At 42.4% G+C, this 23,583-nt stretch overlaps 1 protein-coding gene across 3 annotated transcripts; it reads left to right on the top strand.

Moving 5' to 3' along the window:
• Nucleotides 1–397: 397 nt before the first annotated feature.
• Nucleotides 398–23,168, top strand: ehmt2 (euchromatic histone-lysine N-methyltransferase 2). Of its 3 annotated transcripts, XM_080787418.1 has the most exons (29): nt 398–853; nt 1,495–1,640; nt 4,023–4,092; nt 4,943–5,101; nt 5,894–6,132; nt 6,896–6,980; nt 7,124–7,197; nt 7,763–7,906; nt 8,095–8,166; nt 9,114–9,225; nt 10,074–10,184; nt 10,810–10,946; nt 11,573–11,716; nt 11,927–12,237; nt 12,739–12,975; nt 13,501–13,583; nt 14,054–14,160; nt 15,069–15,191; nt 15,882–15,983; nt 16,764–16,868; nt 17,539–17,693; nt 18,290–18,457; nt 18,923–19,067; nt 19,204–19,281; nt 19,698–19,813; nt 20,025–20,111; nt 20,676–20,754; nt 21,211–21,386; nt 22,463–23,168. In XM_080787418.1, exons 1-29 carry the CDS (start codon nt 403–405, stop codon nt 22,641–22,643), a joined length of 4,197 nt encoding a protein of 1,398 aa, XP_080643544.1. In that variant the 5' UTR covers nt 398–402; the 3' UTR covers nt 22,644–23,168. The 3 variants fall into 3 exon arrangements, with proteins under 3 accessions (XP_080643544.1, XP_080643545.1, XP_080643546.1); XM_080787419.1 differs by lacking the exon at nt 7,763–7,906; XM_080787420.1 differs by lacking the exons at nt 398–853; nt 1,495–1,640 and adding an exon at nt 3,361–3,380.
• The last annotated feature ends 415 nt before the right edge of the window (nt 23,169–23,583 follow it).

The raw sequence follows: 23,583 nt of genomic DNA, 5'->3' as shown, positions 1-23,583 counted from the left end.
TTAGCTGCACCTACTGCAACACCACCTAAAGAAGACCTTTTCGCTGCACCCACTACACCACCTAAAGAAGACCTGTTCGCTGCACCCACAACACCACCTAAAGAAGCCACGTTAGCTGCACCTACTGCAACACCACCTAAAGAAGCCACGTTAGCTGCACCCACAACACCACCTAAAGAAAACCCGTCCGCTGCACCCACAACACCACCTAAAGAAGACCTGTTCGCTGCACCCACAACACCACCTAAAGAAGACACGTTCGCTGCACCCACAACACCACCTAAAGAAGACATGTTAGCTGCACCTACTGCAACACCACCTAAAGAAGACCTGTTCGCTGCACCCACAACACCACCTAAAGAAGACCCGTTCGCTGCACCCACAACACCACCTAAAGAAGCCATGTTCGCTGCACCCACTACACCGCCTAAAGAAGACCTGTTCGCTGCACCCACTATATCACCACCTAAAGAAGACCCAATCACTGCACCCACAACACCACCTAAAGAAGACCCTTTCTGCTCACCGCCAAATGTCCCTCAAGACGAACCGTTCAGTGCACCACTGACAACCACACCGCCTAAGGAACATTCCTTTGCGGTGCCGTCCAGTCTGCCCAAAGACGCCTCCTCTGACCCATTCAGCGCGTCCATGGCCGCCTCTTCATCAAAAGACGATTTGGGCGCGTGGGGTGGCCCGGCCAGTTTGCCCAGCGTTAGCTCCGACCCCTGGGCCCCAGGCTGGGGAGCGTCGTCGGGGGCGAAAGCACAGGGAGATCCTTGGGGCGACGGGGCCACAGCCTCCTCTACCAACGCCTGTGGCGAACCGTTTGGGGCCACATCCAAACCAGATGGTAAAAATTGTATATATAAAATCAGAATTAGACGATCTACAAGCCCGATACCCTACCCATGTATTCGGTATCAGTAAAGATCCCGACACTCTGACCCGATACCAAAACATTAAATTGATTGATTGTACACACATGGCTGGTAAATTTCAGCAAATGAGTTTCTTTTGAAAGTAGTTCAGATGTAGAATCAATGTGTAGCCTATTGATATATGTACATATGACAACACAAAATGCATCAAATTCTAAGTGAGTAGGCTATACGCAATATGGCCAATATATTGACATGCATAAACCCATACACATTACATTTACATTGTAATTATATTATCATTTAGAAATAAAATTATCCAAATAGGCTATGAAGCCTATTTCTTTTAAACAAAAACGTTAATTTAAAGCCCTGTAATTGAACATTACAGTATCATTACAAGTACAAGGCATAACTATGAAATTAAATTGGTCAACAAAAACAAAGTACTCGTATCGATACTCGGTATCGGCGAGTACTCAAAATTGAATTGTGTCGGAGCATCTCTAATAAAGAGCAGAAAGATCAAATACGAAATACAACACCTGCGGTTGTGTTAGTTATATCTTACTAACATACCCTACCATAATTACATTTTTTCCCCCATCCTCAGACCAGACCATCATGGAGGAACCCAGTGTCCTGCAGGCTTCAGCGATGGAGGGAAGCAGGACCACTCTGGACGAGTCAGCCATGCCCCCTCCATCCACTCAGCGGGGTCTCAAACTCAAGGCCCAGGAAGCAGAGCCCACCCTGCCTGTAAGTACAGTCATTGGGCCCAATTCATCAAGCAATTTACGCTCATATTTTGAGAGTACCGAGATTTTTGACCATTTCTACGTTACATGCGGGATTCATCATTTTCATTTTTTTACCGTGACATTGGGTGTACAGTACACTACGTGCATTCTCGATTCTCGCGTCCAGTGGTGTCATGTTTGTAGAACGCAGTACCAGTAATATTTTTACATGTACGCGCAGGGACGGAATTGGGAGAAGATTACCTTAGGGTTTAGGGTTAGCGTTATAGGTTTATGGTTTAAGGACTTCAGTGTTTTGTACTATACAATTGTATAAGTACTGAAAAAAAATGTTTGTTTTTGCCATCTTCTGAGCAATTATTGTGGAAGAGTCTGAACAATTATTTTATGCCAGTGTTACTTTTGCCAGTGTAAATCAGAATTTGCTACTAAAAGTAACACTAAGACTAAGTTGCTAAAATACTTTTAGTCTTAGAACCTGGGGAACATAGGTACTGTACGCTCCCCACCTAATCAACCTTGCGTCACCAGACTTTCCAAGATGCACCAACTTGTACCGGTCTAGGTTTACTGGGTCCCCCCCTCCCTATTTTCACGCCGTGTCAAGTACCGTGCCTACTACTTTGCATAACAACAGGACAGCTGGACAGCTTTAACTGTTTATACCTGAGCGCACGATAAGCGTGTGTGTGGCGTCATTAAAACGCTGTGGTACCAGTAAAAAGAAAACACCATGACAGCACTGCTCGTGTCAGCTCCGAGGTTGACTTATCAAGGATCAAAGCTTCTGTAAATGTAATTAGAATGCTTTAGTCTTCATGCTGAATCACTTAAAACCTAAAATAAAATATTTAGGACAAAAATGTTCTTCTTCTTCTTCTGCCTCTAATATTAAATACATGCAGTCACATGTTTATGAAATTTTACAGTATGCGCAGCTAGAGGGTGACGGTCATGCCAAATAGCGCTGAACCAGTCTTACTCCAATTAGCCAAAGGGGGGGCTATTATTAGCCTGGCGGGGCCAGACTCATATATTCATCCACGCTATGAGTCTGGCCCCACCAGGCTAGTGGGCTATACTATAGCAATCGTGACAGACTCTTGATGCCCTGCTAAAGTATGTTGGATCTGAATCCCCCCCCTTTCCCCTCACTGTATATGTATCTTTTCCCTTTTTGCTTCCTATATGATGAATTCCTGTTCTGTTCTTTAACTACATAGAAGTGTCTATTTGTATGTCTCTAAATGTTTTGATGAATTGAACAATGTGGACCCTGTTGTAAACAAGTGTAACGCTTAATTGGGTCGTCCACTCACAGTTAACAGTCTTTGTATTGAGTTTGTGCTTGAAATGTACTGTATTTCTACAAACTGTTAATAAATATTTCAATCAATCAATTTATTTAGGGGCCCAAAATAATCTGAAAGCTGTTTATATAAAACATCATACATTGGGCAGACAGACTCTTTGCCTATATTGCCTACAGCTAAGCACGGCCCTGGATCCGTGGATCAAATGCTGAATAAATAACGGACCTTGACATGAAAAGGGTTGACACCCACTGGAATAGAGTTATATTTTATAAATGAATAAAGGACCAGTCTTCTGATCTGCGGTTTTACGATCAAAGGGGGGCGGGGCCCAGCAAAAACCAAACCACGCACGTTGATCACGTGTCATTACGCCGACGCTCGCTCATTGGAGAAACATGTCGGCATCCGAGACAACGACCAAGGTAGCTCTCTTATGCATCTTTATATTGGAATGTAAAGTACATTTGTGGATAATAATAACCACCACCCCCGGCCTTAATATCACAACATCAACACGGCAAGCGGATGGCAGTCTCTGTGGCAGATTGCAAAACACGTGAACGTTGTATTCTGTTTTAGTCGTTCGCGATTTGAATCTTCTAGCTCGGAAGCGAAGCTACCGTATGCTACAGCCGCTAGCCTCTTTAACGTAAAGATGTGTTGAATCAATGGTGAACAAAAGGACATGGTTTTTCTTTACCCCCCGCAACTATTCTGCGATTTGTCTTCTGTGCAGAAGCATGCGGTGTTCTTGTAAACAGTGCTAGTTCTGGTCCATATCTCTAGTGCCTCTTAGAGCTATGGACAAGAGCTACATGGCAAAACAACAAAAAAAGACAGATTTGCAGTTGTAGCTGTGTTTTTTCTTGCATGAACAGGGATTGAAACATCACTTGGAAGTATTTAATTAACTCTGTCTGAGATAAAATGGCAATGCAAGCCCATGCAGTTAGTTACATTTGTACAAATGGATACATTAAATCATTAACGCTGAGGTTTTATTGTTGATAGCTTCTTTGTTGGTTACCATTCCTGCCTGATGCATGCTTGTTTCATCTCATAAGGAGCCTCCTGATGGAAATTCATTGGAATTTCAGGCAGAGCTGATAGCCAGTCCAGGAAAAGTGAAGGAAGGTATGTATGTATGTGTATGTTAGCCGCTTTCGGGACCCTCGGCTACCTTTTCTGAATTTTGGACGGCTGTACCTAGGGTCCCTACCTAGGTTATTCCACTCTCCATAGGAGCTTTACCTACTGTTCTGTTCACGGAGACCCGTGCGGTCGCTTGAGCGTTGATGAGATGTTTCAAAGATGCATACAACAGCTATAGGAGACAGCGGGGCCAGGAATGTGTGTGAAAAGGCACTAATCGGAGTTGCCGTTATTTGAAGTTGTGGCTTCTCTGAAATTCTCTCTTCCTCACTTCACCCCAAGACACAACAGCATTAAAAACATCCTGCATGTCGGCCAATCAGAGGCAGTAACTAGGACTCGCAGCTAGCCAGTCGTCGCTCGGGAGGAGGTACAATGGGAAGTCAACAACATTTCTAAAAAAGATTACAAATACTTAACTGCAACACCGATTAGTGCCTTTTCGCATGCGTTCCCGCTGTCTCCTATAGCTGTTGTATGGATCTTTGAAACATCTCATCAACGCTCAAGCGACCCCGCGGGTCTCCGTGAACAGACAGTAGGTAAAGCTGCATCCTATGGAGAGTGGAATAACCTACGAGGGACCCTAGGGTACCGCCGTCCAAAATTCAGAAAATGTAGCAGAGGTTTCCGGAAGGGGCTAGTATGTATGTATGCCTAACTCAACATTTGACACATGAACGGCATATCCTCAGTTGACTGACGAGTAGAGAAGAGATATGGTGGCTGGTTGGAAAACTATTTACGTATGTTCCTGTGTATTTAGTTTGCACATCAACACAATTCGATTTTCAATGAGCTGTGGATGTACATTATATTCTACGTATTTCAGGTTACCCCAATACAGTTTCCAAGGAGACACATCGTCACATGGGCGGGCTCGCGTCGCGGTCGCTGTTTCAGCAGCCCGGTAAAGATGCTGTCAAAGCAGGAGGGGAGGGTGAGAAACGGCTGTCTCCTGCTGACCCACCACCAGGCAAAGCCGTTGCAGGTGATATTTCAGTCGAGTCCATACTTCTTACAGAATGGACATTGTGTGGCTGTATGTTTGGCTATCTTCAATCCCATAGTCTCATCATGTAGTGTCATCTTGCCACAGTGCATTTTATTTGAGTGCAGGTGATGTTTTGAGTGTCTGCTCTGCTGTCTAAGATAGCATTTCTGTAGACTTAGATAGCATTTGATACAGACTTATAGCATGTTATGTAGACAGCACTAGAATTGCATTGTATATAGTCATAGCACGCTATAGTACATATGTATAGCATAGTAGTATATATGTATAGTTTATATGTATAAATTCATTATATAGATATTCCACTGTTACTTTCTTAGCTTACGCATGTTTCATGATAAATGCTTTTATGTGATGTATTCCCATGCTTTTGTTTTTGCTTAATGTAAATCGCTCTGGATTAAGAGCGTCTGCTAAATGCCTAAATTGTAAATTGTAAGGATGTCTAAGCATGCGTCTGCCCCATACACACCCATTCATTTCCCCCCTCTCCCCCTCCCATTAATAGTTTGGGGGTGGTGTATGGGGCGGACGCATGCTGCACACAAATGTGTGAGTGTGGCCTAAGGAAGAAGGTGTATCCTGGAAATCCTCATCATTTGATGTTAATCATATAAACTATGGACTATGGAAGCATGAACCAGTGTGCAGACTCTGTTTCTATTTTAAATGTGTTTTTCTGTGCAGCACATGTGATTATTTGCTTGTTTGGACAGTGTTTGCTTTGTGAACTTAACTTATTGAATCTCTTCTGTCCCCTTCTTACAGGACACACAGCGAAGCTCCTTCCATCCTTTCCATCAACATCGTCCTCTTTGCTGTCCTCTCCATCCACTTCCTCAGCGTTGTCCCCTGTCCGAGCCAAGATGAGCGTGTCTGGTCCCGGTAGCAGCAAATTACAGTTGCCACCTGCACCTCTCTCCTCTTCTTCAGGTTCATCCACCTCCACTCCCCCACATAAGATCCACCGGGCCCGTAAGACCATGAATAGACCACCCCCAATGCAGGTAAGCCCGTTCTAGATTCTCAGCAGATCATATCTTCAATTAACAAAGGGTCAGTAATTAGTTGTGTGCCACTGCCAGTGCTGTCTTCTCCACTAGTTTAACCACAAAAATGCATCCATATCTTGGAGTAAAAATAGCTTGATGATCACAGCAGTGGTTTTAGTAAAGGTATTTTATTGAGAGAAGGAGCACTGTGGATATCATGTCACATACTATAACGTTCATTTTAAGGCTGCAACATTCAAACCTATCAACCGTTGCTGTGCTCAAACGTCCTGTCGTCATCTGCGTTATTAGCACAAATACCTTTGCTGAAACAACTTTCTCATGGCCGTGGTAACGATTCAAGATCGGCTTGTGAATTACCGGGTTGTCAGACAAAATCAGGAGGATGAAATGCCAGACACTCCTCCAAAACTTGAACTATTGACTGCATGAAGCACACATGCTGCTCCGGCAGCAAAGCGATGGGCACAGAGTGCTGCGATGCTCAGGCGCTGGGAAGGAGGGGATCAAAAAAACCTACTGTGTGAACACAGCCAGTGTTTATGCTGCATGTGTTTATGACAATGCTTTGTAACTGTTAATTAACACATGATATGACTTTGTGCTATTCATGTTTGCATCATTCTAGGACATTTTGAAAATGCAATTTATCGACACATTTATTGAACTAATTAACCTGACACTTTCTCCCCATCACTGAAAACCTTGTAAAAAGTAGAAGTTTTGTAGATTTATTTTTGTTGTTTATTACTTACAGATAAGTCGGATTGAAGCAACACCGGCGATCATACCCGTCATTCCGTCGGGGCCTTCTGCATGCCTTTCCTCGGACAGTGAAACAGGTGAGTGGCAAAATCTAATGTATTGTAATATTTAAAGGTGTAATGTTTGTGTGGTTGTATATAACATAATAGGTACATACATCCCTATTTGGTATACTTAATATTGTATCGTTGAGTTTATTATGTTCTCCGTTTCCTAACAGCAGCGAAAAGGCGAAAACTGGGCCTGTTATCTGACAGCGGTCCCGAGAAAAAAGAGAAAGTTTCAGCACTGAAGGTAATGTTACCGTGGTAATGATTGGGAATAGTGCCAGTGACACAACTCAGCATGATTAGTTTAATTTCAAAACAAGATTGTGTGGTGTTGTAAGAGATCCATATACAGTACCAGCAAAGTGATCTCTGGCATGATACTGATACATTTTGTGTACTTGTTCTTTGATGGTACATTTTATTACTAATAACTATCCGTGCACCGACTCTCTTGAATGCCTTGCCCCTAGAGATCAGGCTTGCCGAGTCTGTGCCGCGTTTTAAATCACTCTTTAAGACTCATTTTTACAAAGCTGCATTCAACCCCCTACCCATGTGATTTTTTATTGATTTCTTCTGTTATTGTTGTGATTTTGTGTATTATTGACAATGTATGTTATTCTATTGTGTGCCTCCTTGCTATGTCTTTATATATGTCTCTCTGTTAAAGCACTTTGTGACTGCTTCTTAAAAGGTGCTATACAAATAAAGCTTTATTATTATTATTATTATTATAACTATCAATCTCCTGTTCCATCTGAGATCATGAGTACATTTGCTTCTTGTTTGTGATTTATTACAAACCCCAGGCAGAAAGTATTTTCTGCAAGGAGGTGGTACCTATTACCAAGGCAACGCCAGTGAAGAGCAATAGTTGGCAGGGGAACTTGGAGGAGAAGACAGCTGAGCAATGTCAGATCTTCAGTTCTCAAGTTAGAGATTCAGCTCTCAAGGTCATAAGCTTTGATTGGTTTACTCTCCTTTTAATTGACCGTTATCAATCATATACAATAGAAAAGCACTGGTGCACTTTGTGCAATTTAACGCAAATGCTGATTGTTTTGTGAATGCAACTATTTATTACGTTGGTGGTACATAAGTCAACTATAGCTGCATCTCTTCTTTGTTTAAAAATGTACAGCCTGAAGATGGTGGGGTTGAAGCAAGGCTGCATGCTAAAGAGACAGAGGAGTCTGTGAACATGGAAGCTGTGGTGAGTTCTGTCAGTTCTATGGTGCCTTAATGAATGGCAGTACCATAGCTGCAGTGTCTAAAAGGGACTGCAGCTTGGTCTGCACCGGGATATTATATGTGGTTTTTGTGAATGGGCGAACAGTCTGGTGGCGAAGATAGCGATCTACAAAGTCAACAAGTTACCATGGGTTTTGTGAGCTTGGGCGAGATGACAGTTTTTGTCCATTCTTCCTTCGGTCGCCGTTCTGTTGTTTTTTTGTACTGTTTTGTATGAGGACTTATTCACTAAATTCTTACATAATGAAGTACCACAGCAACAAATGCAGATAGGTTGATAATGTGTGAATAATACACAAATCCGATGTGATCACTTACAAATTACAAGAGGTGGTCAAATACAGACCCCTGGGGGACCCCAGTCAACTAAGTACTGTATATATAGGGTGTCAGTGGTTAATCTACATGCCATAAGTCAGAATGGAAGGAGCCTCTCCTGTCACAAAGGAATATAAATGCACAGGTGAAGTTTGCCAGACAATTCACCATATTCACACACAGCGGCCATCTCACCATTCAATTAAATAAATGCCAACCTGCTTTTTCAATGCAAAATGCCAACATGGCCACCGTGTGAATATGGTCTATAATGCTATCGCTATGATGAACAGCAGTTGTGGGACAATGTGCTCTGGACAGTTTTTAGCTTGGGTCCGTAGGACTCACAAAGACCATGTGGTTACTTAGTGCAATAACTAGCTTTGCACCAGAAGGACACTGTCATTTAATTCATATTATTATGAATGAATAGACCAGTCGTTAAAAGCGGTTTCATGGGGGTACTTATTGTTTCCCAGCAGTATATTTACATTTACAAATTACAACAAATTAAAAGAGAAACTGGTCTTTGAGAGAATCTTTTTCTGCATAAAGCTTTATTGGGTTTAAACCAACCAATCTCCTTTACAGAGGACTGATGCACAGAGCCAGGGCCATGGTAAAATTGGGACCAGCGAGTTGCCGGGGACACAGAAACGGGACAATGAGAGAGACGCAGTCGATAGGGTGGAGACCATTGGTGGTGAGTGAGGCAACAAAAATATGGTACACTCAGTCACAGTTCTGGGAAATATTTATAATTAATATTTGTAATCGTTCAAGTTAAACTGTGTACTTTGTCAGTGTTATGGAGAGAGCAAATCTTAATCAAGCCGCAAAGTAGAGAAAATGTCCTACAATCTATTAGGGATTTGCTTGGCTAGTTGGCTCTTCTTTTGCTGTCTTGGTGTTTGAACAAATACAGACAACACGGTTACGGACGGTGTAACGGGAACGATGCTTGCCAATAGGCCTGATTAAAATAAGACTTGGGACAACCAATAGTATTGAGCGGAGGTGGAAAGAAAACATACTGGTATTGATTTCAGTTACATATAATCAACTAAGAACTTACTATGTGATTAAAAAGAAAAATACTTAAGTCGTGACTTGAGAATTGCCACTAATGACTTGAAACATGTTAACGGCTCAATGTGCAACCACTGAGTCACACCATTTTCAATGCATGTACTCTAAATCTCAGATATTTCACATGTTTAGGTCATGGATTGTTTGGTGGTGGTTGAGGTAACACAAAAACAACTACGGTACATAATTGAATAGCTCTGCAAAGCATTTTTTATGATTTACAATACATACTATATAATATATATCCATCCATATTATGGATAAAGATACTGTATATGTCGGTATAAATATTGTGTTTTTATTAACTTCCACTTCTGCAGCTTTGAACATAATTGCATTTCAATCCACAATGCCCAGACCCTTTGAAATTGTGGGATGATATAAATTAGATTTTGTAATTCAGTGAATTCTGAGGCTGCATTGTATTTAGTTTAATTTGGGATACTATGTTTTGGACTGTAGAATTAACAGAAACGGCCGCTGCCTCTGGAAGGCCCAGTGAGTACACAGAGATCCCGTTGGGTGCTCTGGACATCGCTGCTGCAGACAGTCTCACACACTCTCCTAACCACGGTAGGTGTTTGCACTTTTAAGATTAGACTGATGCTGCGTTCAACCTAGCGGCGACAAAGCAAAAGGCTACAAGTCATATTGCTTCAGGACTAGTCTCGCGTGGCCAGACTGCTGCCTCTCCCAATTTTCAAATGCTTCCTTCATACAGTCTGGAGCACGGAAGCTCTGATCATGAGTAAAATATGAAGCGGAAGTGAAGCCTCCTCCCACTTCTGTTTCGTCTTTACAGTCGCGCACATTTATCCTAATATAAATCGAAATCATCTAAACATGTATAGCTTGCTGCTTAGCAGAAATGGAAATGAAATAATAAATGTGAACAGAAGTCATTCAGACTTGCTACGTGAGGCAGTGAAGCATCAATCAATCCTATGTTTTTGTTTCACTATCTCCACTCCCCTTCTCTCTCCCCGTAATTCCTGCTCTGTTCCTGAAAAGGAAGAAAAACGATTTACACTCAAACAGCAAATCCTCAGCTTAAATGTTTTTTATTGTGGGGGAGGTGGTTATTTATGGCTTTGTCATTGTGTATACCCTCAAACTATATGCAATTAGTATTCTTTGATAATGTAATGAGGTGTTTGACTGGAGTTGGATCTAATCTAGTCGTCTGTGTGTTTTGTAGAAGGAAGTGATGTAGGGGAGACGGACCGGCTGGAGGAGCTGCCTCTGTGCAGCTGCAGAATGGAGGCGCCCCGCGTCGACGGCACCGGTCAACACATCAGCAGGCAATGCATGGCCACTGAGAGCATCAATGGAGAGGTGTGTCAGTATTGTGTGTTGTACTGGATTGTGAGGTTATACCGTATATACATTCCTGTTTGAATCCTAATAACATGCAAGTAGAGCTGGGGCGGTATGGATGTTTTGTTACGCCGTAATAAATCACTGTTTGTGGTATCGCGGTATTGAGCGACACCTCAAAAAAAGTAGTTTTTTCTCAAAATAGTGGCAGAGTAAGTGGCCTGCTCACTCCTCATGCATTGAAGGAAGCATGAGCTCGGTAGCGCCCACCGCTCAGGATTACAGCTTAGGCAATTGGCACCGCCACCGATAAAAATCACACGTGTTTGAAGTGAGTGGTGCAACTGTACCGTGTCCGAAACGGCCGAGAAGTGACAGTAAAGGTGGTTGCACACTGGACAGGAGTGTGCAACCACCTTTCCATGCTCGGACGGACGGACACAGGGACAGACATAGGGAAACGCATAGCTGCGTAATGGAGCGGAGCCACCGCTCAAAAAATCACGGTTATGAACTCAATACCGCGGTATTGCGGTTATTGCACCCAGCCCTACATGCAAGTAATGTGTTCTAGTGTTTCTATTAATTGAACGCCAATCGAAGCCACCCGTCTCACCATCATTTTCCTCTGCGTTGTTTCCCAGCTGAGAGGTTGTACCCACTCGACCGTGAAAGGGGAGACCATGCGGCCGTCCAGCCGTGTTCCGCTCATGCTGCTCTGTGACAACCATCGTTCGCACATGGTCAAACACCACTGCTGCCCTGGATGTGGATTCTTCTGCCTTGCAGTAAAGCCATTTTTCCCCCATATCATTTAGTCATTAAAATGTAAAGACTTCCATGGTGTTGCTGAACATTCAAATATACTTGATGTGTGTCTATATTGCATAGCTGGCCATTTCCTTTTCACTATTTTGACTACGCAGCATGTTGACTTTACTCACACGTCCTTTCTCTCTCTCTCTCCGTCTCATCCTCATTTCCTCTCACCCATTCAGGGCACCTTCCTGGAGTGTTGCCCTGACCAGCGCATCGCTCACCGCTTCCACCGCGGCTGCGTGACTGTGCTGGGCGGCAGCCGCAGCAGAGCCAACGGCGGCGGGATGCTCTTCTGCCCCCACTGTGGCGAGGACGCCTCCGAGGCGCAGGAGGTCACCATCCCCTCCTCCATCGCTATGGTCATCACCATGACGGCCTCCTCCACCACCACTCCTTCCCTTCCTCCCCCCGTCCCGTTGAACTTGACACCCTCCCTCACGGCCTCCACGGGAGGGATGAAGAATGGAAAGAGGCCAGAGGGTCCTGTCAGGTAAAGAAAGCGGATAGAGAAATCCCCCAGAATGCTCTATTAGGTGTATCAAATGTGTACCTCTCTGAGGAAAGTCAATTCGCTTTCAAAAGTCAGTTAATTTGTAGTTTCCGTTGCATTATGTGTTGTTTCGCTGCTAGTGCTGCAAGTGTTGGATTGCGTTTGCTTATGGGTTGATTCATTGTATTGTATGAGATGTCTCTGTCTGATCTCTTTCTGATGCAAACATGTAATTAGTTGACTTGAAGTTCAATAGAAAATGTATACTTACTAAATGTACATATACCGTACCTGCATAATCCCTTCCATGTCAGCACATTTGAGCTCTGAATATAGCTTACTTTGAATGCTGCACAAGTTGTAAGCAATTGCATTACAGATTAAGTATGATTGTGAGAGAGGGGGTCAGTGAGAGATGGAAGGGGAATGTTAGGTAAGTTTACCTTGCACTGCATTGTTGAATGAAGCCCTCTAACTCAACACATTCTTTCCCTCTATTAGTGCACGTATGCGCAGTCATGGCGTAGTGATTAGAGAAGCGGAGCAGCAGCAGCAGACCCAGCCTGTGGCCTCGGCGGGGCCACAGGGGGCCACCGTCCCCTCAGCGGAGGAGGGAGTGGACAGCGTGGGGCCCTCCCTGTGTCTGCCCAACGGGAAACACATCTGCCCAAGTGCACTTCCTCCTGGACCCAGCAGGGCAGCGCTACAGAAAGCCATTCTCACACAGGACAGCGAGAGGTGGGGGTTTTGAGTTGGAATTATATTGGCAGAATGGTAACTGAGGCCTCTAGTTTGATGGCATGTTTATTGGCAGTGTGATTGATTGGTTTGGGATTTTGACAACGCAGCAGTGGAATCTATAGTCTATTTTAACGGAACAAAAAAGGTGAGCACAGAACAAGAACACTGGCTTTTATCGCATTTGGTATCGCCATTTCAATTTTTTGTTCTGCACACTGTACTGTCTACATACGTGGTTCTCTAAATACAGGGGCAGTGGGATTTAATTATGTTTGCCGGTTAAATCCACAGTGCCTGTGTCTAACTCTGGAAGAAAGAAAACTGAGCTGTGTCGTTATCATACAAGTCTGCCCTCAAACTAGAATCCTGATCTAACCTGATTTCATCAAACGGAATAAAGCTGAGTTGTTGTTGTGGTAAAAGTTTGAATGTGTATTGGCTGATCCGCTGATCAGCCAATACAATTTAGCTGGACAATTTAGCTTTAGCATTCATTCCCCCTCATTTTTTACAATTATTCAGGAGAAAGAAATTAAGGTTCCATCCTCGCCAGCTCTACCCTGCTGCTAAGCAAGGCGAGGTGCAGAGAGTTCTGCTCATGCTGAGTGAGTTTTACGTCAACTTTATTGTATACTTTTTCTCATATTTAATCATACGTAGCTATGCGTATTCACTTACACCGACTATACCTTAAACCCATTAAGACCTGGAATGCATCTGCTTCATCTTAGCTTTTAACTACTTTAACCATTATTTTAAACTTTAGCCATTGAAAAATAGCAGATATACAAGCTCATTCTTTGAATAAAATATTCTTTCACAGTGTACGTTTTTTAGGCGAATCTTAGCTTCTGGGAGATCCCTGGAACAAATATCTTTAGATGGGGGTCGGCAAACGAATACCCTTAGAAGTTAGTAGAATCGTGTCCTCAGGTCTTAATGGGTTAACAGAAGTGCTTAGTACTTAACCAAATAAAACCGGGAAAGCATCTGTTTCATTTCCGATTTTAGCTTGTACATCTGCTATTTGTAGAATCGGCCTCAGGTTTTGATGGGTTGAAATGTTGTGTTCCAGTGGAAGGCATAGATGCCACCTACCAGCCTGACTCCCAGAACAGACGCTCTGCTCTCCATGCTGCTGCGCAGAGAGGCCTGTTGGAGGTCTGTTACATGCTGGTACAGGTGAGAGATCTTTACTAAACGTTAGGCCTGTTGGAGGTCTGTTACATGATGGTACAGGTGAGAGATCTTCACTATACGTTAGGCCTGTTGGAGGTCTGTTACATGCTGGTACAGGTGAGAGATCTTTACTAAACGTTAGGCCTGTTGGAGGTCTGTTACATGCTGGTACAGGTGAGAGATCTTTACTAAACGTTAGGCCTGTTGGAGGTCTGTTACATGCTGGTACAGGTGAGAGATCTTTACTAAACGTTAGGCCTGTTGGAGGTATGTTACATGCTGGTACAGGTGAGAGATCTTCACTATACGTTAGGCCTGTTGGAGGTCTGTTACATGCTGGTACAGGTGACAGATATTCACTATACGTTCAATGTCCTTTTTCCAAGAAGACTCATGAGACCTCTGCCATTATTATTAATTTGCTTCTTAATTTCCCAAGATGGTTGAATGATGTGAGATGAGAGTTTAAAAGGAAAAAAAGGGGGAAGGGAAGGAAAACCGAATGTATTCAGGCTCTTTCCTTATTGTACGCAAGCAGTTTCATAGGCAGTCTTCTTCGACAAAAGTGCTTTCATATTGGGCCTCCTCCTTGAAGCTGAGTTGTTAAAATCCCCCTACAAATCTCTCTTGTAACACCATGACCATGCTCTGCATACTCTAGTGCCATCATTAGGCCAAAATGTTAATTGCACACCAGATCCTATTGCGAGACAGATATCTACAAATGTAATGGGGAGATGTCTTGAAACGAAAAGTGCAGTGCATTCATGCTCCACAAAAGTTGGAACCTGCTGAATTTGTTGACCCCATGGAGCCTTTCCTCTAGCATCACCCTTTGGCCAAAAGTTAAGATATCCATGCCATGCACTAGAGTGCAGGAGTAAATATCAAATCTTGTTTGGTATACACAGGCAGGTGCAAAATTGGATGCCCAAGACAAAGCCATGAGGACCCCTCTGCTGGAAGCCATCATCAACAACCATGTGGATGTGACGCGCTACCTGGTCCAGAGTGGTGCCTGCGTCTATCATAATGTGAGTGTCTATGGAACTTTAAATGAATTCAATGTACGATCCGTCACATTAATGTCGTCGTCGCACACTTCAGGAGGAGACGGGTAATTCCGACAATGTCCAAATTACAATAAAGATGGCGGTGCATCTAGTGTCCAAAACGGGCGCCATCTACTTCAAATAACTTTATTCGACATTGTCAACCAGGAGGTGTCCTTCCCCACACCAGGGTCAATATTTCTCAATGGAATAATAATGAAAATACCTCTGATCACTGCAGATGTTCTATTTGTATTAACCCTGTTAAACCTATACGTTGTTATACCTTTCACAAGCCATAATTTAAATCCTAGCCAAGGTTAAATCATTCACTAATTAATTAACATTGCCGTTAGTCAACTGAAAATATTGTTCTATTTTACTCCAGTGCTCTACAAAGAAACAAATACGTCATTTTGGTGTAACTGTCACATACTATCAGTCTTTGATGCTCATTAGCAGTGCTATTGACCATATTTACATGGTGTACATTTTGCTCAAACAGTTTACTGCTGTCCAAAGCTCCAGCAATGAATTTCATGAATCACTAATGAATTTCATAAACTAAACGCAGCCAGGGGTGATGATCACCACTTTACTAGTTTGCTGTGTGTTAACATTTACCATTGTGTGCTCGATGTCTCTTCCCTTCATTTATTTATGTTCCACCAGGAAGATGATGGGTACACTGGTCTCCATCATGCAGCCAAGTTGGGAAACCTGGACATTGTTAAAATGCTACTGGAGACGGGGCAAGTGGATATCAATGCACAGGTGAGATTTGGATTTCAGTGTATGTAGACCACACCTCCTGTAAAGACCTTTTTGTTTTAGTTAAGGTTGTTTGTATGTTTTTCTTTTCTGCTCTGTAATTTTTGTCTCTTATTTCTTTTTTTCTCTCTTTTTGTTTTGGTTGTATTTCTTGTTTTTATTTTATTCAAATGTCTTATATAGCACTCTCAATGTTTAAGAGGTTTATTTGTGCAAACCTGTCTTTCCTTGAATTTATTCTTCAGAAAGAAATCCTTTTTCCTTGTTGTTCACCTTGACCTTGGTTGTTTTGTATCAAATCCCTCATTAATAGCCTGTAGCGTTGCCTCAACTCCTCTGTGGCCATTTCAACAATAATTGACAATGCAATGGCGTGACTGTATTTACTTTTTGAGTGGTGCCAACCACTCCATTGTCCATCAATGAAATAGCACGGAAATAGCATTTTTGTGTCACTGTTGCCAGCCACACACACACACACACACACACACACACACATACACACACACACACACACACATACACACACACACACACACACGTACAGTACAGTACAGTACAGTACAGTACAGTACAGTACAGTACAGTACAGTACAGTACAGTACAGTACAGTACAGTACAGTACAGTACAGCACCACTCAGTTCAGATGTGACAGATTTTTTGCTTTTGCTCTTGAACATGAGTTCTCTGACTTCAGTGCTTGCTTACTTATTTACTTAGTTTAGATCATTAGGGAATTTAACTCTGGACCATGTGTTTTGTGTTTGAAATTGCCATCTCAGGACACTGGTGGCTGGACAGCAATCATCTGGGCTGCAGAACACAAACATTTGGATGTGATCAGAGCACTGTTGAACCGAGGAGCTGATGTTACAATCAAGGATAAGGTCAGTACAATACTGCCCGTTGGTGGATGCTGTATCAATTCTGATGTTTACAATCAAGAATAATATCTGACCAATTTCTCCTGCGCTGCACCTGCGTTATTACTGCGTTTGGGGGATTTTACCCTTTTTGTGTGTGGTCAACCCGTTAATGTTACTCTTTTACTCTTGCTTTATGTATTTAATTCTGTCTGGATAAACTCCAGCCCCACACACAGTGTACACATACACTCATCTATCTCTAAATTGTAATTTAATGCAATTATAAAGAGATAGTCACTTAAAGAATAATAAAGATGGCTCTTTATTGCTTCAGTCGTCAAATCAATTTCTGTAGGCCTACTGTAATTGTATGATGGCTTTCCATCTAACCCAAATATATTTTTTATGCACACACACACACACACACACAGTAATATTGGACAATAAAGTACCGTATTTAAAGAAAATAGATAACAGTTACCATCCCATCTATGGGGTCACTCCCTAGAAATATAAGCATCTATGTATCATATAAACATGGGTAATTGTGTCAAGGATTCAAGCATCATACATCGCCTATCTTTAGTGCATATTTTTCAATTATTTGGCAGGTTTTTCAATCATACTGTAACCTATATATATATATATATATATATATATATATATCTCCCTTCATGGTGCTTCCCTCCAGGAGACCAACGTATGTCTCCACTGGGCGTCGTTTGCTGGCAGTGTGGACATAGCTGAGCTGGTGTTGAACGCCGGCTGCTCCCTGGCCTCGGTCAACATGCACGGAGACACGCCCCTACACATCGCTGCTAGAGAGGGCTTCCTGGAATGTGTTACGTGAGTGGCTCCTTGTAATGATTATAAAATAGAATCGATTAGATTAGTTTTTTAATAGTTGAATTTGGGGGATTTTTCTTTTGCATTTTTCTTTTTTCATAATGTTTTGTAATTTTCAGTGGCAAAACTCTACAAGCTCAGAACGTCTCATCACGATTGCTATTTTTGTGCAACACTGTTGAACAATGAAGTATTAAATAAGGCTTATATGATTAATTGGGCTAATCAATTTAGTTGATTATAAAAAGTGATATATGTTTTATCCTAAACTGACAGACCGAAGGACAAATTTGGGCCAAGCTCTTGCGAGGTGTTCATTTAAGCAATATTACACAAGAGGGTGTGGGTTAACGTGATTATTGACAGGGATGCAGTCAGGAACGAGACGAAGTTGAGTTCCGCAAGCATCACTGAAGTGGCAATAATCACGTTAAACCACACCCTCGAATGTAATATTGCAATTCTACAACAGAAGGCTGTTTCAACCAATCGGATTGCTTCATCGAAACGACCTGTGGTAGAATGTTCATTCACTCTACACTTTGATTCGTTCATTGTCCTAATAAAACATGTGTATTTACTACTGTCGTTTCAAGGTTATTCCTCTCCAGAGGGGCAGACATTGACATCATGAACAGGGAAGGAGACACAGCCCTCACCCTGGCACGACCCGACACGCCCGTCTGGGTGGCACTCCAAATCAATAGGAAGCTGCGAAGGGGGGTAGCCAATCGGATGCTTCGAACAGAGAGAATCATTTGCAGGTTGGTCATTACCGTACTTACTGGCCATGATGACGGCTGGTGAATTGCAAAGTTTACCACCCCTGTCGAGTACTTTATCAAGCAACCACATTTGTAGACTACAATACGACAATCCTAATGCGGTCTGGCTACCTCAAAGCGGACATGAAGGAGGAATGTTTGCCTTGATGAGTCAAGTGGATTTATAAGCTGCTACTATTGTGCTATATTTGTATTTCTCCCCAGTTAAATGATGGAAAGTTGGTAACCAAACAACAAAATCCTATCCAACGAATAAAATATTTTTACATTTTGGGTCTGAGAGGCTACATTTCATGAAATGGTGGTCTGTGGCTCAAATGACGAATAAATGATGGACCTTGATATGAAAAGGGTTGAAAACCACTGATGTGGTGGAATGCTGCTTTTTGTTCTGATGTTTGACTCGTGGTTAGTTTATTTGAAACATTTCCTCTTGTGTTCCAGTGACATAGCACAGGGATATGAGAACGTCCCCATTCCTTGTGTCAATGCAGTGGACGACGAAGGCTGCCCCTCAGACTACAAATACGTGTCGGAGAACTGTGAAACTTCAGCAATGAACATAGACCGCAACATCACACACTTGCAGGTAGTCGGATGTCGATTGCTCTCACTCTCTCCCTGATTCTTGACCTCTTTCTGTTTGTTTTTCCCCCACCCATGCCCTCTCTTTTGATGTGCAGGACACACACCGCTCCTCTCACTCTGTCTTCTCTTCCCCACAGCACTGTAGCTGTACAGATGACTGCTCGTCTAGTAACTGTCTATGTGGACAGCTCAGTATCCGCTGCTGGTACGACAAGGTGAATGAACACTAAATCTTATCTAACATGCCATAATCCGAATATTTGATTGCTTTTATACAGGGAGGTTATTTTTACTAGTGGAAAAAAAAGTCTACTTCAAACTATTAAAATGTGATCTCAATGCAAGACCCCCAGTACCTGCTCAGGGGCGCTCGGGTGGCATAGGAGATTAGGGGTTGCATCTGGCTCATGTTCAAGGGTGGGGAGGGTGACGTCTGACAGGTTGGTCACTGAGAGTTGAACTGAGTAGAATAGTGTGCATCTGAGGAGACTCGTGCTTACCCTTCCCTAAGACCAAACACTAGGGGTCAGCAGCAACCATGGACTACACTACCAAGGGACTTGGGAATTGACAGAATTACTCAATTGGGAGAAAAGAAGGTCAAATTAATCTCACCATTCTCTCTCACCAGGATCAGCGGTTGCTTCAAGAGTTCAACAAGATTGAACCCCCGCTCATATTTGAATGTAATCTGGCGTGTGCCTGCTACCGGACATGCAAGAACAGAGTGGTACAGGCAGGCATCAAGTAAGAATTTGGCTCTCTCTGTACTGCCCAAATGAAAGCACCATTGGCAAAACAAAAAGACAGTGTTGCACATTGTAGAAGGCAAGGCTACAACTTGGTCATATTTTGAAACTTTTTGTGGTGTTACATTTGCTTTTTGGGTATTTTTTTTCTTTTTTTTTCTCTGGGCTCTTCAATCTATAAACGTAAAATGTCCTGTGTTCTCATTCAGAGTTCGACTGCAGCTCTATAGAACAGAGAAGATGGGCTGGGGAGTAAGAGCCTTACAAGACATTCCCCAAGGCAGCTTCATTTGCGAGTAAGTGTGTGTGTGTGTGTGTGTGTGTGTGTGTGTGTGTGTGTGTGTGTGTGTGTGTGTGTGTGTGTATTCTGTGAAGTACATGTCTATTAGTTTGTCATGCATTAGTACTGAAGAAAATGTCTTCTAATGATGCAATCACACCCCACTATGCATGCAGACATGCACTGCAATTAAGACAAAGCTGTTAGGCTGTATTATAATATTCTTTTCTGATATTGCTCCTTGCTCCTGATATTGAAAAATGGTTTTCAATCCAAAATGTAATGCTAACCTGTTCATAGGCTACATTGTTAAATGCATTTTTGTTGATGCATTGATAATTGGCATGGCCATTATTTTCAACAAATGTCTGGTAAAACATAATAATTCCGGACTTTCTCGGCCAGCAGCTTAGAATTCTAGCATTTACCGCTGATACCTATGTACTGTATATGTATGTGTTCACACACTATTCTCAGTATTCTGTCAAGCTAAAATTCAGTCATAGTGAATTATTACTATGTAAGTGAAATATGTATGTAATTATTACTGTGTAAGTTTGATTTCACTCCTTTTACACAGATATGTGGGGGAGCTGATCTCTGATGCAGAAGCTGATGTGAGAGAAGATGACTCCTACCTGTTTGACCTGGACAACAAGGTAAGCAAAAGCAACTGCAGCCCCCTTCTTTTTCTATAGGGGGACCTCAAAGTTTTTTTTTTGTTTTTTGAAAGAACCATTTTCATATAGTCTATATTTTTCTCATTTTTCTTTTTGAGGGTCTTTGGTGGTTGGAATGGGAGGTAATGTGCGATCTCCACTGACAGTGAACCTATGTGATTGTTCCCGTTTGACTTTGAATGCAGCCACTTTATCTGCCAACTTAAACAGTCTGCATGCTGTGGCCATTACGTATCGCTTGTGAATATTTATAGCTCCCGAGCCTAGCGTGTTGTTAATTCATCACATGAACATGTACAGCGAAGTCTTGGAAATTAGACAATTCAACAGTCAATTAAATAATGCACTACATTTCAGAGCTACTGGGTGTGTGTTGTATGCGCCTTTTAATTCACTTTATTCAGAGGCCGTTTCTGTTTGCTCTGTCACTTCTAGGATGGGGAGGTGTACTGTATCGATGCCCGATACTATGGCAACATCAGCCGCTTCATCAACCACCTGTGTGACCCCAACCTCATCCCAGTGCGAGTGTTCATGTTGCACCAGGACTTGAGGTTTCCCCGCATTGCCTTCTTCAGCTCTAGGGATATCCTCACCGGACAGGAGCTAGGGTAAGAAAGCACTGAAGTCTCCTACAATCAAGTTTTGTGAATACACCCTTAAAATGATCCCTGGTTAATAAGCCTTATCTTCTATCTATCTATAAATGCACCAAGTCTCTGTCTGTCTGTCTGTCTGTACGTACGTGTGTAATCCACGTACGTAGTGGTCGGTGTTGAGTTGGTCTGACCCACGGTTGGTCAGAACCGCCCCAAAAAGGCCTCTGCCCGGGACTGGACAGGGCCCCTGCTCAGTGTCCATGTATGGAGCAGGCCTGTTCTGACATCATTCTGACGTCTGCATTGACTCCATACCTGCATGCCTGACAAAGAACTCCATATATGGGCATATAAGGGACACAGACAAAATATCTGGGTAGAGCATGCATTTCCAACTTGCATCGTTCCAAGTAGGCCAGTGCCCAATGGGCACCGCTGTAGAGGCCCCACGGGCACCGCTCTAGTATATAGAAAAAGAAGAAAAAGGCAGCACACTCATAGCCACGATGCTGTTAACACAATCAGCCCCGGCGGGATTCCTTCAAAATAGGAGCTCTGGGGTGCCGGGAAGACATGGCCGCTTTTACTCTGAATAAAAAAAGGAAAAGATTCAGAATATTCTTCTCTCGTTTGATATCATTGAAGATGAGCTAGGACGTGTACACACGTCATTGCAACCCGTCGGTTGGATTGCTTATGACATGTGGACACGTCGGATGGACGGAACGTTTTGTTTTTATGGGGACTGCTGATGTAAACTAGCATCTTTGCTATATCCAGTGTATTTATGTTGCATTCATATGTAATGTCCATTAATATGCGATGTCCCGTTTAAATAAAGTAAAGTAATTATGAATGATTTTTCCCACTCTTTACGGGAACAGTAAACAATCCTACTTAACCTAAATATAACAAAAGAAACGTAATACTTCCTATAAGGTTAATATATCCATCAAAACAATATTTTAAATACGGTTCGTTTTTTGTTTTGTTTTACGGGGCGAAATACATAAAAATACTGTATGTATTGTATACACGCCACCAGGTATTTATGTTGAATATGACACCCTATTCATTTGCTTCATCAGGTTTGACTATGGTGATCGCTTTTGGGACATCAAGAGCAAATATTTCACCTGTCAATGTGGGTCAGAGAAATGTAAACACTCGGCTGAGGCCATCGCCTTGGAGCAGAGCAGGCTCGCTCGGCTGGACGCCTGCCCAGAAGGAGGGCCTGATCTTGGGATGCCCATGCTAGGAAACTCTTAGGCCTTGATGGATTCTGGGTCTGAAACATTTTACATACACAAAGGACCATATCGGAAATAAACTGTTGGGGTGTATTGTGTCATCCTGACATGTTGTCTTTTGTCAATATATACAGTATCATTTTTGTATTACTATGTGGTGAATTCACTCAATCTTCAGTCAGTCTCTAAAATGTTGCATTGGATCGTAGCCCTTACAAGTTTTGTTCCTCTTTATATGATATTTTTTGTACTGTACAGTATGTGTTTACTGTAATGTCAACATTCTCTTTTGCCATAAAAGAAATAAATTATATGCACTAGGAATCAGCTGTGGAATTTCAACGGTACTCATTCATTGACTACTGTGCCAAGAGACGGTTCATGTCAACAGGATAATAGGAATAGGTCAAACTGAAGAGGGCAGCATTCATATCTGAACCATGTTTTCTGTAAGTTTTGTTTTGTCTAACATTTATATACTGTAATTGTTCTGTTTAGCACATATTCAATTTAATAAATTTGTTCATGCTTTTTAGAATTATCAGTCCGAATTTTTCATTCTAATTTAAGAATCAGATTATTGCCCTTGTTGAAAAGTTTCTGTTGGGCTTTCCACTAGTTAGATAAAATAAGATATACTTTAAGTAAATCAGAGAGGCGTATTGTCGGTTGGCAGCCAGTATCAGACTTTAATACCCCCAAAGGAAAATTTGTTGTGTATTGTCCTGCAGTTCCACAAAAGTACAAATTGTTTTTATGTAACTGTTTGCACACAAACACACCTGACAATGGTGCCATATTACACAACCCTCGTGGCCAACATCTTACATTACCTGATACTGATGTAACATTACAAAACCCCCATGGCCATCAACCTACATTACGTGTTGTATTGAGATGCTAATTTACATGGACATGATCGAATATTTATAACCGTTCATTCTGTTCTGGGGAGCCCT

The sequence above is a fragment of the Protomyctophum bolini genome, assembly GCF_963924005.1.
Source record: "Protomyctophum bolini genome assembly, chromosome: 17".
In the NCBI taxonomy this organism is placed as follows: domain Eukaryota; kingdom Metazoa; phylum Chordata; class Actinopteri; order Myctophiformes; family Myctophidae; genus Protomyctophum; species Protomyctophum bolini.
Note: the sequence above shows the minus strand (reverse complement) of the source record. Positions and strands in the feature narration are given on the sequence as shown.

Excerpts from the sequence above, each read along its gene's own strand:
- ehmt2 (XM_080787418.1), top strand. The coding sequence starts at position 403 with ATGTTCGCTGCACCCACTACACCGCCTAAAGAAGACCTGTTCGCTGCA. Across the intron at positions 4,093-4,942 it reads TCCAGGAAAAGTGAAGGAAG|GTTACCCCAATACAGTTTCC; the intron begins GTATGTATGTAT and ends TACGTATTTCAG. Across the intron at positions 6,133-6,895 it reads ATAGACCACCCCCAATGCAG|ATAAGTCGGATTGAAGCAAC; the intron begins GTAAGCCCGTTC and ends TATTACTTACAG.